The sequence below is a fragment of the Rhipicephalus sanguineus genome, chromosome 1, assembly GCF_013339695.2.
Source record: "Rhipicephalus sanguineus isolate Rsan-2018 chromosome 1, BIME_Rsan_1.4, whole genome shotgun sequence".
In the NCBI taxonomy this organism is placed as follows: Eukaryota; Metazoa; Arthropoda; class Arachnida; order Ixodida; family Ixodidae; genus Rhipicephalus; species Rhipicephalus sanguineus.
This window is the reverse complement of record NC_051176.1, coordinates 192,713,197-192,729,677: the sequence shown is the minus strand read 5'-3', so window position 1 is coordinate 192,729,677 and position 16,481 is coordinate 192,713,197. Positions and strand designations below refer to the sequence as shown.

Genomic DNA, 16,481 nt, shown 5'->3' with positions numbered 1-16,481 from the left:
TCCTCACTCTCAAGATGTAACATGCGCAGGCGTAACTCCCTCAACCTGCCCACAGTTATGCTCACAAGACGCAAACTCCTTTGCAAGGTGGGTATATTCCAATCACAATTGAAAAAAAAAAGGTCACCGGTCTGCTCATCCAGCTTACAGTGGCGAGCCAGAAATAAGAGATGGATTTTAAAGAGTATATGTCTGAATGCCTGAACACTACATCTGAATGAACATTAATTCTAATAATTCTAACTGTTTACTGCAACAATAGTTGTCATCTTTCATGTTAGCTAGCAATAGTATCATCTATGGTAACACAACTGCTATCACTGAATAACTTTTATTTGTCCAAGTGAAAAAAGTAAAAACAAAACAATATTCACCTACCAAGGCATAGATCTGCACTTTGACTGAAAAGTCTGCCCTAAGATCCCGCAACGTCATGTGGTTGCTGAAGGAGAGAGCATTGGTGCCAGCATTGTCGGTGGTCGACAGCATCTGGCTGGCCAGCACCTGGGCTCCATGCTTCACCAAGCATAGGAAGTAATGCACATCTTCCCCTGGATATTATCCACATATAAAAAACAAAACAAGTCAAAACATGAAACAATGACGCTGTGAGTAATGTATACAAATTCCCAAATATCAAGTTGAAAAGGGCCTTATCTTCGTAATGGTGAATTGTCCACTTATTAAACCATACATGAACACTCAAGTGAATACTGCACATCTACACGCCAAATACAGAGTCCAGTCATGCTCAAAACAAGGTTTGTTACTTGAATTTCCTGCCACCCTTCAAGTGGCACACTGCCATGATTGCCATAAAACAGCTTGCACTATATGAACTACTAGCATATTCCAAAACACAGAGTAGAATACACAGCATAGGACACAAAACATTTTACATTGTTTATAAGAGCAGGTATGAACCTAGAGAACACAAGCTAATGAAAAAGGGTTAACTGCAAAGAGCTCTTTGATAAAGGGCAATTGCAAATGAACATAAATGAACATAAGAACTGATCATCAGCCTACCCGTTTAATTCTATGACACAAATAAGAAATCAAATTCCCGATTCCTGGCCTCGCATTTAAAACCCAAGGAATTTCTCTGAGGATAAATCGTATGTGGGTTTGGTTTAAATGCCTCAATTTTCTTTATACGTTTTGTCACATTTACAGATGAACATGTGCACATAAATTCATTTGCTTTATTAATTTGCTAATTCATTAGTTGAAAGGCACACTGCTTCTGCAGCATAATCTGTAAACCCATACGTTAATATAACCAACGTTTCATATCACAAATTATCAAATTATCAGAAGTTACAGTCAAAATATGAATATGAGACTGTTCTAAAACATTTAGGCAATATGCAGAAAGGATAAGGGGCTCAAGCTTTTTGTTACAACCATGTGTGGGTAAGAGACGAAGTGAAGACAAAGAATATTTCTTTTTGGGCAAGTTGGTTCATCATGAAATAAGGAAGCACCAGCGCGAACAGACACCCACAAGAGAGATGACAAGTATACACACAAGCACTATGTGTACGTGTACATTGAAGGGTAGAAATAAGAATACTAATACAGTAAAAGCTTGTTAATTCGACACCCGTTAATTTGGAAAATTGGATAATTCGGACGTGTTATCTGGTCCCGGCCAGCATACACATTGTTTAATGGCATCAAACTCTCGTTAATTCGGTCATATTTGCCCGCAATCCGGTTAATTCGGACAATCCTCGGAGCACGCCAAACCCGAACGCCGCAACTGTGCTAGGCAAACGAGCGAAAGCGGCATTTGCGGACAACCAAAACGAGGTGGCGCGATCTGAATCACTATTGCCATCAGTGCAAACCATACGGTAACAACGTTTCTGGTTAATTTCGGGTTAGCATGTTTTGGGTTGATTAAGATAGGAAGGTCTTGAGCCACGGTCACATTGTGAACAAAGTCGTGAGTGGCAAAAATTGTGGCTTTTAAGCTGCTCTTTGCAAAGTAAGTGCAAGATTTACGTAAAGATTTACGTATTCATCAAGAAAATGAAAGTGTATTAATGTAACAGACATTTGTTTATTGTTTCCTTGATACTTTCAATAACTCGAAATTCGGTTAATTCGGACATTTTTTCCGGTCCCGTGAGATCCGAATTAACGAGCTTTTACTGCATAAATGAAAGTCTATGAAAGGACAACATGTTACAAGCAGAAGCCGAACACGTATCTGCATTATGCAGGAATGCTGCAGCACTGAGCTACTGTGGCAGCCACCTTACTGTGCAAATTCTTGTATATTAATAATAATAATTGCTGGGGTTTTATGTGCCAAAACCTCAATATGATTATGAGGCATGCCATAGCTTGGGGACGCTGGATTAATTTTGATTTTGCTTAAATTTAGGTGCATGTTAAAGAACATGCACCTAAATCTAAGCACATGGGTATTTTTTGCATTTCACTCCCATTGAAATGTAGCCGCTGTGGCTGGCAACCAAACCTGCACCCTCAAGCTTAGAGCACGACACCTTACATGCTAAATTGGCTAGTAGCACAGTGCAGAAACCGACGAGGACAAACGCTAACTTCAAGTTAGCATTTGTGTCCGTTTGTTGCTTCATCTTTTGTCCTCGCCTGTTTCTGCATTAGTATGCTGCAAGCCAGTTTATGATGAGCCAACAAGTCCAAATTGGCACCCTTGTGTGCTAAGCTACCACGGCAGGTAAATTCATGGATATTAGTACATGTGCACTATACCAGATCTTGTGTTAACCAGCACCAGTCACGGCCATGGCAGCAGATGCTTTAAACTGCAGGCATCATGCAGTACATGGACATAGGAGCTGGTCAACAAACCCTAATATGCAAAATGCAAACTCATCACACCAAGGCTTTCAGATAAATCTTAGCACAAGCCAGACATATAAATAGTGCTGAAACAAATTGAATTAACATCAAACAAAAATGTGCCTACCAAGTATTCCTTCGAGTTGAGCAGCCAGAAACTCTCTCTTGAGGGGCAGCTGCAGTTGGCTCAGAGTCAGACAGGCTCTTTCTGGAACCACTTCATCATCTCCACAGCCACCACGCGTCTTGAGTCGTTCAACTTCTGCCAGGCAAGCTTGCCTGCGTTCCGCTAATGGTTCAACAAACCATCACAGAAAGTTACTCTCAGAGGGCAATAATGAGCCCGACTTTCACCACACACAGGGGGCCAAGACAACAGCGTTCACACAAGCACGCACTTTAAAGGGACACTAAAGAGCAAAACGATTTTTATCATATTAGTAAAGTACTCTTTCATGATACCAAAAACACCACGCTTGCTGCGAGAAGATGCTTAGTAAGCGAGAAAACACGCAAAAACAGAATCTGGGTGGCGACACCACCTTGAAGTTTCCGCACCATTCGCCGTGACGTCACATGTTTTGACGGCGCCTACTAGGGAATACGTAGTTCCTAATCAGTAAAAATGAAGTACATTGTCCTCCGAGGGGGCCATAGACTCAACATACCAAGTTTTGGGTAATTTTGTTGAGCCAATGGCGCCAAAATACGATAATTACACTTTAAAATCCGTGACGTCACGCGGGGAGGTTTCGGCATGAAATTTAAAAATGAAACTTTGAACTTGATTTTCTCCTCTATTAATAAACCTATGATGGCGAAATTAATGACATTAGAGTTCTCAGAGCACAATTTATTGATCTAAACCGATTCATTGTTTCTCTTTAGTGTCCCTTTAACATAATAAACTCACTTGCAAGCAAAAGCAGGCGTTCTCCTTCTACTTGTTCAGCAGAGCCAAGAAACTCCATTGTGGAGCGACACACATCCAATGCCCGGCTTGCTTGAGCCATCACTACTGACTGAGCTTCTGCTTCCCGGCACAAAGCCTGTAAGATAACAGCAGACCAGGATTGAGACAAGGACTAGAGCACTGATGCTGTCTAGAATCAAGGTCAAAGTATTACAGTCAAGCTATGAAGTACTCAGACAAGCATGAAGAGCCAGGCACTTCGATGCTGCATGTGCAAAACAGGCCAAAAAAAACTTTATGCAGCAAATTTTTTAAGGTTTGAATTTTAGGAAGATTATGGCTCTGCATGGCCAGTACTAAGGACAGTTAAATGTACATCAAAGTGGCATGATCTTGCCTACATCATCCTTGCCCAGGAGTACTTCGATAAAGCATGCAAACAGGGACCACATCACAACACAATGACTAAAAATACTGCACAATGGACCAAGCAGAGACCGAGCTAGTTATGACCGAGCTAGTTGTTATTCCACGATGCATCTTCCCTATGGTTTTCATGCTACGAAGCTAAATCGGAAATCTTTCATATAAACAAACTGACCGATAAAACTGTGACACAGGATTCACTATCCCAATTTGAATCGCACCTTCAATAGGAAGCGTTTTTGCTCTGGCTGAGAACGCTCGTGTGCTTTTCTTTCTCTTTTCTTCGTCCTAACTGATTGTCTGCTGATTTGGATATCGTTGGAATAACATTTCTTGCATTTTTGTTCTGTCATTCAAAGTGCGTACGTGAAGAAATTCATCGACTGTTTTTCCCCTCGTTATTTTTTATATTTTATGCACCTACATACGTACTACGCTTCCAAGATCTTGTATAAGATCACAGAATCGATAAATAAGTAAATAAATAACAGTAAGAAGCAGAGTTGCCAGTTCCACTTATAATAAGTGGACTTGGGCTTCTTTTTATGCCACGTCGTTTGTAGAATTTCCCAGTCACTTGTTGCATTTTTTGGGCTTATTCGCATTTTTCCTGCAAGTACTATAGGTACTATTTTAGTGCTCGTCATATTCACTGATAGCACTTTTATCGATGACTTTGTGTATAGTTGAGCGCTGAAATAAAACATTCGTTGATGGAGATGAGTAGCAATGTTTATTCATGCACTGGCAAAAGTGCAATGAACTGATTTTCACTGTACGAAATAGTGAAAGTTAGTTTTTGCCTTCCGTTCCCACATGAGCGACTTTATTATAGTTAAAGATATTTTCAAGAATGAGAAGATTTATTAAACTTCTGCCTCTTTTGGGCTCCTTAACAAAATTCGCACTTTTGAGGCTTCTTATGGGATGACTATTTGCTTGTTAGGTCAGCGGCATCTCGCAACTCTGGTCAGAAGGCCAAAATGAGCAAGCCATAAGCACTCCAGAAAGAAATGTCATTGTTTCAATTGAACAAAGCTGTCTCTAAAAAAAGACTAAAAGAGGTGCAGTGAATTTTTCTATTAAAAAAAAAAGTAATCAGACTCTCACAGCAGACGCTACTATCTTCTCAATAATTTCATTGTCATTGCAATACACACAACATTGTCTTCCTCAACTACAGTACTACTTTCTGTGCCCTTCAAATATAAAGGCCAAATCACTCAGAGTATATTACATGTATATAGCACAGCCAGCTTTCAAGAGCACAGTGCTGCAGCGCATGAGCTCAAATTGCAGTGGCAGTATTGTATAGTTATTTTCCTTCAACATATGGCAAGGTGACGAGAAGGCGTACTCAACGACTACAGTTGAAACTAGATTTAACGATGTGATGACCGCGCTAGAATTGTTTCGTTAAATCGGGAAGTTCGTAAAATCGAGAAAGGGACTTTTCGGTCCTTCGAAATGTTAAATTGTAAAACAGGCCACCCAAACTATACCATGGCATTGTTTTTGCCACCAACCCGTGCGTGCGCATGTGAAAAACCCATGAGGGCAGCCAGAGGGTGGCCCGCAGACACGGAGCCTCCTAAGTTGCCCGGACATTGGGGGCTCCATGTCCGGGCGATGCAAGCCAGCTAGACAGTCACGTGAAGCTATGACAGGCTACCAATATGCAAAGATGCAGCGAACGAATTTAGTGATTGTGTGAGCAGGCCCAGTGAGAAAGTTGCGAGGAGACGACCTGTGATATGTCACATAAACCATGAAATAACGAAAGCAACAACCCTTGTGCCATTTGGTACGTAAGAGCGCTGCTACACAGACTGCCGAGTCCGTTGTTTCGTGCATGGGTGCGGCGTGCAGCCTTGTCAAAACAAAGCTAGGCCGTATCTAGGGCTCCTAGATGTTTTAACGGGATGGCGTTACAACAGAAGCTCAATGAAAAACCAATCTGTGCCAAAGTTAGCAGGAAATCGTCACGTTTTGCCTTAGTTATTTCAGGAAATACTTTGTTATATTGGGTTTCATGGCCAAGTTAGTTCGTTAATTTGAATTGATGACAACATTCAAACCAATGAGTTTGAATGTTGTTTTTTCGTTAGATCGGGAGCTTCGTAAAATTGGGTTTCGTTAGACCAAGCATAGGCGTGCGCACAGGGGGGGCAGGGGGGGCGGCCGCCCCCCCCTAATCACCTAAGAGGGGGGCGCAAAATCTGTCCCGTACGTTGGCTCTTCTAGTCACCCAAGAAGGTGGGGGGGGGGGGGGGCGCAAAATCTACCCTATGCATTGACTTAGTAGGCTGGGGGGGCGCTGCGATGAACCTTTGCCCCCCCTGATGGGGAACCCTGCGCACGCCTATGAGACCAAGTTTTAGCTGTACTTCACTATGGCAACAAGGCATGAAAGCCATGTAATGGAATGAACAGATGGACAGAGAGATGCAGCAAACCCAATTAGGAGCTTTTAATTGCTGTTGTAGTGAAATTCCCAGAATGCTCAACCCAAATTACCACTAGGCATTACTTGCTTTACTGAACACAATGTTAATAAATACTGAATAAATGCTTCAAATAAATACTTAATAAATTCAAAACTATTCACTTTAGAGCACAGACTTCACATGCAGGAATGAAGCTGGATTATGTCATAGTCACATCCACATAGCAGAAATGCAGAGACAAGCACTAGCCTAGCGGTACTATCTACATAACGCTAAGGCCAAAGTGGGGCATTACCTTTGCTGAAGGGCCTTACAGATCCAAACACCCAGCACTGGCTTAACTTCCAGGATAACCCTTTTTCCCAGACATCCCTAAGCTTTGCAAGTCTGTGTGTGGGAGGATCCAAACCCCATGTGCTCTGTTCCGTGATGTCATAACACACAAAACACCTGCAACATGCACGTGCTCCAGCAAAGACTTCATGGTGAGCTAGTGTGGAAACTTGGGCTAGACTTATTCCCTTTTTCTAATTTTCGTAATGTTCTTGCATTACAAACACTTCTCTCATAGTAAAAGTGGTGGTTTTACCATGGAGAAGTATAATTAAATATAATAAAGCCTAATATAACATTAGTATTTATTGTTCTGGTGTTTGAACTGATGTTCATAGTCGGGGCATTTGCATTCACATTTGTGCCGACACACATGCCCCCTCATTTACCAGCATTCATCACCAATCACTTGTGTTTATGCTCGTGTCAATTTGCACTAACCAATGCTCAAGTTGACGCTATTCACACCAACTCGCAGTCATGTTCATACTCAAATCCACTTATGCTGACCAATACTTGCAGAGGTACATAATCACACCTTCTCATGCCCACTAGGGTTTCATTCAGATTCATAACCAAATCAATTCACATTCACCTGTACTCACTCAAGCTCACACAAGTCTTCACTCGCACATGTTAACTCGTGTTCATATTCATCTCCACTTGTACAGCACCCATCACTCATGCTCATACTCACGTCCTTTGTCACTCGTTCATATTTATGACTGAAATGTGTGTAAGCATGATGGTACATTTGACTGCTTACTTGCAAGCACTCTGTCAGTGTACATTTCTACATGCTACTGGTTTATTTCAGTTGCCCTCTTCGGTCTCCAAGGGCTTTGCAGCATTGACATTTTTGCAGGAACTACTTCAAAATTTGGGTCAAATTATGGTCACATGACGACCCCTAGCTTCCATTTCTGCACACGCCACTACAGTTGCATCAGCTTGAGTGGCTTGCGTTGCTTCTTCCCGTGGCTGCTCATAGGTGGTTCTGGTGTGCTTGCTCTAGTATCCTCAGCGAATTCAACAGATAATTGGCTTGTGCAGAAGTACTCTAGCTCAGATTTCAAGCAATGATAGCCAGAGAATACGGCCAATCAAATATAACACGAGTGAGTATGCCAATATATGTAAAAATATGTCCGAAACGATATGGTATATCAAAAGATGCTTAAGGCCAACTCCGGCGATTTTTCGAGGTCGATGGATCTCAATGAAATTCGCTGGGTACGTTCCTTTGCACGTTTCTGTCATTTATGCCAAATTACAGGCTTGAGACATGCGCAGATTGTTTGCAAATGAATTTTAAAGATTGTCTGCAAACGCCCTCCTGGCTTCCCACAATTATTGGCAACATTGAGTCTGTGACGTCAGTATTGGGAAGGCGGCGGAAGGGACGCAGCCGAGGGCACCGCTAACTTCGGCACTTCGGCCGCTACAACGAGTGTCTGCTGTGCACAAGGCGACAGACAGCGTTGGTTTGGCCGGCGCTTCGCTGGTCGTCCCGGCTGTCACAGTTTTCATACTCCGCGCCGGCGTGACCGGCATGCCTTGCACGACTTCCGGTTCGTTTGTAACAATGTCTACGTCATACGTAGACAGTACACTCGGTTGGGTTTCGGTTTTGGTGTTGCGCTTTTTTGCTTATTTAAAATTATTCTCCAATTTGCCGAGTATTTCTGCTATCGGGCCCGTAACAGAAGCGTCTCAGGAACATAAAAGCACCATTACTTTGACATGGCCAAAAAATCGCCGGAGTTGACCTTTCAGAGCTATGCAATATCAGAATGCATCACATGCGACTGGTGTAATCATACGAAGTAGTGACAACAAATAATTAACATACACTCTGCTAGCAGTGCCTGCAAGTAAGGCTACACCACACTTACTCTTATTTGTTCTTGTATGTCCAGCTGGTTGGTCAATTGCACTAGAGATGGAAGCTGCATCTGACAAGGCTTTGAAGGCTGCTCTGCTTGTCGTATCGGAGTGCATACTTTACGCCTGTAAACGCTCTGCGTGTGCACTAGTGGCTGGTCATCCTCTGGGGGTGGAGGAGCCCTGCTGGGCTTAGGTGGAGGGGTAACTCTGGAACAAATACAATGCTAGCTAAAATACAGTCGGCTCAACTCCGTACTGAACCTTTCAGTGTTATTTTTACACAGCACAGTCATCCCATGCCAACTGTCACTCTGCTCGGCCATCTCCAATTTCTTCTTTTTTTTTAGAAAAAGAGACTGATCATTTCAGTCTCAAGAGAAGCCTTTCCTTCGATTATTTTTAACAAGAAATATTTTTTGACATTTGAGGGCCCTACAAATTTTCCCAATTGGGGCAGACAGTGTACAAGAAAACAATTCACTGAAAATATACTAATTTATTTACTGTCAGAATACGTGCATTATTATAGTTGGTAGACACGATTTAATTACTAGAAAATAATTCAAACACTGTTTCATTATTTTTCTTGCATAATTTACTCCTAAAAATGACAAAATGAGAGCATTTTTTAGGCACTATTTTCAATACTTGGCAGGATATCAAAACTCATTAAAGGTGCATAGAACTGCTCACAATACCCATTGCCCTAAAATTTGATTTATTTCCTATTGCTACCTACAAGTCCCAGTAAACAATGCAGAAATAGTAAAATATACGATATTGATCCATGTTTAGGAAGTAATAGAGCACTGTAGCGGTCCTTTGAATAATCCAGCAAACAGCAGTCATCGTAGTGAATGACATCAGCTATTTGTGTAAAAAAGTAATTTATGTTTCATGGCAGAAAAAACTGAAGTGAGGACAGAGCATTGGCAAAATATGATTGGCGCTGAACTTCACTGCACAATTTTATGGCAGGAAATACTCACCTGATTGCACACAGCACTAAAGTGTGGGAGATAGATTCACTGCACTCAAATTAAGGGTCGGACATGGCTATGCAACAAATGTGGCTCAGCTTATGCTTCCCGTTTCCGGCAATTTTTTTTTACTTAACCTTTTTTTTTTATGTATGCAATGAGTATACAACAAACTCCTTTTACTCACAAGTGCCCATGGTATTACACCAAACTGCCACAGATTTTAGATAGGGATGGGCGAATAGTGAATTTGAGGTTTGAAGTGAATCCGAAGCGAATAGTGATTTGGTCGAATATAATTTCAAATAGAATAGCTTGAATAGTATTTACCGCATATTAAGAAAAATGAGCATTTTTGTTATGACCCTTGCACAATATTTTTAAGGATTGGAACTAGGCATGAGTGAATGTCACTTTTTTGGTTTGAAATGAAGCAGCCTTGAATAGTATCAAGATTTGAATAGAAGTAGGGTGCAAGTTATAAGTCGACGTTACAATTTAAAAATTACTATACTCAGCGCATATAAGCCATAATAACACGTTTTTAAACTTTAAAAAATATCTACATTTAACCTTGAAGTGTGGCTTCGCGGCAGTGCAGATTTCCCCTGAATGGGTTGTTTCACGGCACAGCAACTAGACGCTGCAGTGAAACCACCTCTACAGGGGTTATGTGCGGTCAAATGTATACATATATTCGTTTATTTCGAATACTTCGAAATTTCGAATAATCTAAATTCATATCGAAGCGAATTCGAATACTGTAATATTCGTTCAAATATTCGAAACGCCCGAATATTCGCCCATCCATAATTTTAGCAATAAACATTGGAGCGGTTTACTTCAAATTATTGAAATTATTCCTTGGACAGATATATGGACATAACTTTCCAGATGGAGATATTGTGTCATAATTCTCATTCTTTGAGCTCAAGTAAAAATTTGCATGACAGCGTGAATAACAGAGACAATTATACACAAATGCCTCAGAATATTTCTCCGAGGTTATGCTTGGTAAATGCCAGAAGAAAAGTTTCTTTCTGGCATTTCTAGCTGCAATCTAAGCTCAAAACAACACTGTAAAGAGAGTGCATAGACAAAGTACTTACGTAGGGACATCATTCCAGTCCATGGGGGGAAGTTCAGGGTACAGACGATTTTTCGATACTTCTTTCTTCATGGAACCCACTACACACTCTTTTTCGGGAGAGGTGCCCTCTTTGTTGACTTCAAAATTGTGGTTTCTAAACTCTTCTCGGGTCTCTGTCGTGCTTTCCGTCATCAGAGCCTTTTGCTTTGCTATTTCTTCCTCCAATGCCTTTACCTGAGCATAATGCTTGTCATATGCAGCCACATCACAGGGATTCCTGACCATTTTTCGAGCTGCACCTTCAACATCTTCTAGTGTTTGCTCCCAGCTATCCCCTAAGCCAGACTCATCCATAACTTCATCTTCATATGTTGAGCTTAGGACTGCTGGTTGCACTGTTCTGGGACTCTCACTCGAAGTTGACAAGTCAGAGCTATTCTCTGAAACAATGCCAACATGAGGTTTGTATTCACACTCCTCGAATGAGTCAGACACTGACATCTCCACACGTTTTGGTGTAGGCTGTACCATAGTAGAAAAATGTGCATGTGTGATGCTTCCTACACTGCCAGTACTACTCACAGGACTTTCTCCAGGACAAGCATTGTTAGAAACAGATGATAGCAGTGTAACAGTTTTGAAGCTTTGAAACTCTGGTGTCAATTCCCGTTCCTTCTGCTGTGTCATAGCCTCCAGCCTGGCACGTGCCTCAGCAACACTGCAGTGTCGCTCTGGCTCCTCCACTGTGACCTCACAGTGACTTGGTGCAACAGAGGTTTTGGCTTGGTTACTCGCAAGCTTTTCTAGAGGCTTGTTTTGCTTCACTGTCTGAAAGAAAAAAAAGAAAGAGAAATTACATGTAGAATATACAACACAGGCAAACTGTTTTAACATTGAGAACAGCTACAGTGTAGGTACATTAGATAAAAAACTAACAATAAGCAAAAATACAGCAATAAAAACGGCAAGGAGTACAACGTGACATACCAACATCATGGTAAGGTGGCCCAATAATGAACAAAAAACATATTATCAGAAGCTCAGCATAAGAGTAGGGCACTCTATGGAAACAGGCGTCAAGCTGTACCCCTTGCTAGTGAATATACACATCACAACGACGTTCATGCTCAATGTTCCTTCAACATAAATTGAAACATGAACAAAAGATTTATCAGAACACCTGTTCCATATGTTAATTCTAGATGCTGAAATGGCACCAGCCACAGATTTCAGATGGATCCGACTTTTCAGGACCCATTCGGTCCCTTCCTCAGGGATTGATTGTATCAGTTGTAGAAGTAGCATAATTTCGTCTTTCACCACGTATTTGCGCCACTTTCCATGTAACAGTATTTTTACATGAAAATTGCTGCAAGAATGTGCAAATAATACAGTAACATGCAAAAAAACTAATGATAATGCAAAAAAAATCAATTTTGTTGAACCTGAGATCCAGTGACCATGATTTGATGCCGCGCCAGCAAAGTCCTCTTCAAGCGGCGAAAGGTGGGCTAGTTGGCACATATAACTCAAAAATGGAAAAACAGCGCGAACACAGGACGAAGGAAGATGACACAAGGATGGGCACTGACTGCTCGAAAGCTTTTCTATCTGTCTACCAAAGGGACGCGCAATGCGCAAGCGTTCCGTAGCTTGATCTGCTAGACAAGGAAATTTGCTATCTGACGTCACACACGTGATTAAAATTGTAACATAATCTGTTTTCATGCTTTCCTGTTTCTATATATATGTGGTTTCTTCAATAAAAATTTTCAGGTGGCAGTCAGCGCCCGTGCTCGTGTCATCTCCTTCGTCCTGTGTTCACGCTGTTTTTCCATGTTTGAAGTCCTCTTCACAATGACCATATGCCACGCGTAACGCGGACAAAAATGCAGCTAGTGCACTCTGGTAATGTGTACGAGATAAGAGAAGCTGTCACACCATTTCTGCTGCCACAGCTTGTCATCGAAACTTCATGTGTTGCTTAGAGTGATGTGATGCCGATGCTATCATGCTCACCTAGCCGAATCAAATTGCACTCCACTCCTCCAATGAATGCGCAACATTAAAAACTGTTGCATGCCACAAACAAAAATCTGCAGTCTGAAATCACATGAAAGCAAAATGGCAACGTGAATTGCGGCGACCTCATTTATGGTGGCCACGTTTTATGTGTTCTGACATGTATTGCTCGTCGAATTTTCAGAATCATGCAAAATCCATTACGGCATAACGAATTACAGTCTCCGCTATGCATTTGCTGAACAAAAAGCTTTTAAGTCAGCTTTATCAGAAAGCACCTGCATAATTTTACAGAGCTGATAACAGTGCGGCTTGTAACCGCATGCAGCTCCAAAAAAGATTGATTGGCTGCTTAACTTGTTGCAGCAGTGCGCTTACCAAGAAAAAAAAAACTTTCATTTTTGGTAAATGAGCCCGTGAGTTCCAATTGCTTTTGCTGAGAATCTATTCTATTCTTCAAAGAGCGCAGCCTAGCAAAGAATAGCTACTTTCGGATTCGGGATCATGGAGAGTGAGCTCTGTGATATCACCGAACAAGTGGCGACATTTTTTCTGACCGATTGAGACTGCTTGCAAGATACCAGTCTTGTTGGCGACATCCATTTCCTGAATGATCGTGATCGCTTGCAAGATAACAGAGCTCGCTGCGTTTGCTCCTACCACTTCTATGGCTACTCATGCTTGTTAACACACAGCAACAACACGGTTATTTTGAAATGCCACTGAATTCGAAAGATTTCTGCAATCCCATATTTTGCAAGATAAATTTTAGTGGATAATTTGAAGTGGCAGTCAGCACCAGCCCGGTTAATTCGAAAACTTTGGGTGCCATGTGCCAATTCCCGATCCCGATTTCGCCACAAATCTGCGGAAATGACGGCCTTTAGGAGCCACAAGGCAATGCGAGGTAGCGATAACAATGAGTGACAGGTGAAGCACCCCAGCCTCGCTGCTGCCAGTGCAAAAAAAAATAACGGTCTCGTGGTCAGCTGAAATGTGTGCCTGCGAAAAAAAAAGGCATGCTTCACTGCAACACAGCAGTGAGACGCGGGCAGCATGTTGTATGCTCCTCGCAACATCAGCGCATCGTGATGTACCCATTCTTTCTGGGAAAATGAAGAAATTAATAAAGGACGGTCTGACGGAATTCGCGATGTATGCGAACCTCTGATTGGCGGTTGCTCCGGCAATTCGCGCCCTTGCATCGCTAACAGAGTTCTTGCCTGTATTGCCTACTTTGAAAACTCAGTTCGAAAACTTCAATGATAATGTTTTCCAGCCAGAGCACATCGCCAATTCCATCACACTGGCCATTATTAAATTCTTAATTTTACTAGAAAGAATGGCCGAATGGTTGCATCATGACGCGCTGATGCTGCAAGGAGCAGGTGACATGCTGCCCACATGTCACCACTGATGTGCTTCAAAGATGTGCTTCACTGCAACATAGTGTCACCACTGTGTTGCAGTGAAGCACACCTTTTCCGCAGGTGCGCATTTCAGCTGACCACGAGACCGTTTTTTTTCTTTTCTTTTTTATTGAGCTGACAGCAACAAAGCCCGCTATTTCCTCGGGTTTGCAGCAAAATTGGGACCAGATATTGCTGGAAAACATAACCACTGGAGCCACAAACTAGCAGGCACAGCAAACGACCACCTCTGATTACTTTTAGTAATTCAAAGTTCCTTGCATCCCGCTTTTTGTATGTTTCGTTAATTCGAAAACCCGCTTAATTCGAAGATTTTTCACAGTCCCAGTGACTTTGAATTAACGAGGTATTACTGTATGTCCGCCTCACCTAAGTACTCTTCTACAATAGCACCACATTTCTTATGCTCAAACTTTTTCATTAAAAATTTGTATAGCCTTGCCAAAAGACACGTTCAATAAACAAACAACTATTTTTGTGTAACATTACTAACACAAAAGGTATAACAAAAATTTCTTTTAAAAGGTGATGTTGTCACCAAACCATCTACAGGATTAGCTACATTGAAGTCAGTTGTTCATGATGACAAGTCCTGTAAACCTTTCATAATAATAATCACTAAATTGTTTATTGAACATGCCCAGGAGCACCCCTGGGGCATCAGTGCTGGCACACTGATGCTCACATCAATGAAGTAAATCAGTGGTGGTTCAGCCAGTTTAGGATATGGAGAAATTTTTGGAGCAGGAAAAAAGCTGCTTTGGAGCAGATTTCGAACAGAAGGAACTGTTTCGAAGCAGATTTGGAGCTTGAAAAATAGAGTTTTGGATTGCTTGGAGCAGTACAGCAGTAAGTCTAATTTTTTAGTTCACATTCTTATTAGTGTGCCAACGAGAAATGCTGCTCTGATGTAAACAAGGGCTACTCTATGGAAACAGAGTAGCCATCAATTGGGCTGTCAGTGAAAAGAAAAAAAAAAAAAAGTTGCCCAGGAATATAGAAGGCTGGACGAATTTCGGGTGCCACCCCCCCCCCCCCCTAACTACGTGCCTGGAACAGGGTACATGGGTTCAGGAGAAGTCCTGGGAGTAGGCAAAAGTGCCTTTTGTAGCAGGCTTGGAGCAACCAGAAAGACCTTTTTGAGCACGTTTAGAGCAGTAAGAAAGAGTTCAGAGCAGATGTAGCACTGTTTCACAGCACTTTTGAAGCAGCATTTTTCCAATGCTGCATTTAGCAAAGGCTAAGCTAAATTGTGCGATAGCCTTATTTAGCTATGTACAAATGTTCGTGTTTTTTTTCGTTCTGTTTTACATAGTTCATCTCCCAATGGCTGCATTTGTGCTAGGTAGCACAATTCCTGGGGAAGTATGCTCGTATAGTGAGTTTTCTTCCAGTGAAATAAGGGAGGCATTTTATTGTATTTTTTTTCTATCAAACAGCGGTTTCAGTGTGTGTGCAAAGTTATACATAGCTTTGTGTTCACCAGTCACGGGGTTGCGAGAGTCGACGAATGCACTCTGTTACGCACTACTTACATAGACGACGTAACTAGTGCGCATTGAAAGGCATAACTAGTTAAGCCATCCTCCATATAAGCAAAGATAAAACCAAAGTTCACAAGCAAACATGCGTAATTACCTCACTACAAAAGCGAACCGAATCAACAAGTGCGGAATTAGCAAATTTCGAAAACACCCTACGAGTAGGGTAATTACCCTACGGTTGGCAACACTGTTTAAAATGGTGACAAGGTGAGCATGGCACGTATGGTTTCTGCGAGCGACAGGCATCAAAATGTCATTCCCTCCTGGTTTTCGAGACAGAGTGGAGAAGTGACTGTCCTTACAGACCCCCCCCACCCCACCCCACCACCCACCACTTGCATCTGCCGCTGTTAGGGGTTCTCAAACTGGGTTCCACATAGGGAGCAGGGTTCTGCAGGTACTGAGAGATAGTTTGACTAGACACCGTTTATTTCCCATTAATTCAAACAGTTTATTATTTAGAGAAATTATTGTTCATTGCTCTTTGGATTTAATGAAGTCACTGCACATCGATACGCACTTCCGTAGTCTGTGAGCAGCAGGAAACTCACGCGGCAGCAGTGCTCCAGAC

General features: G+C 41.9%; 1 protein-coding gene across 1 annotated transcript in view; it reads right to left on the bottom strand.

Annotated features, from left to right (window-relative positions):
• The window catches only part of LOC119404624 (anillin), a 56,000-nt gene that overhangs the window by 19,367 nt on the left and 20,152 nt on the right, over nucleotides 1-16,481 (bottom strand). The window contains exons 8-12 of the mRNA XM_049418469.1: nucleotides 10,934-11,742; nucleotides 8,853-9,051; nucleotides 3,752-3,887; nucleotides 2,966-3,127; nucleotides 379-551 (exon numbers count right to left, since the gene is read on the bottom strand). Coding sequence (XP_049274426.1) covers nucleotides 379-551; nucleotides 2,966-3,127; nucleotides 3,752-3,887; nucleotides 8,853-9,051; nucleotides 10,934-11,742 — 1,479 coding nt within the window. The remainder of the gene's footprint in view (nucleotides 1-378; nucleotides 552-2,965; nucleotides 3,128-3,751; nucleotides 3,888-8,852; nucleotides 9,052-10,933; nucleotides 11,743-16,481) is intronic.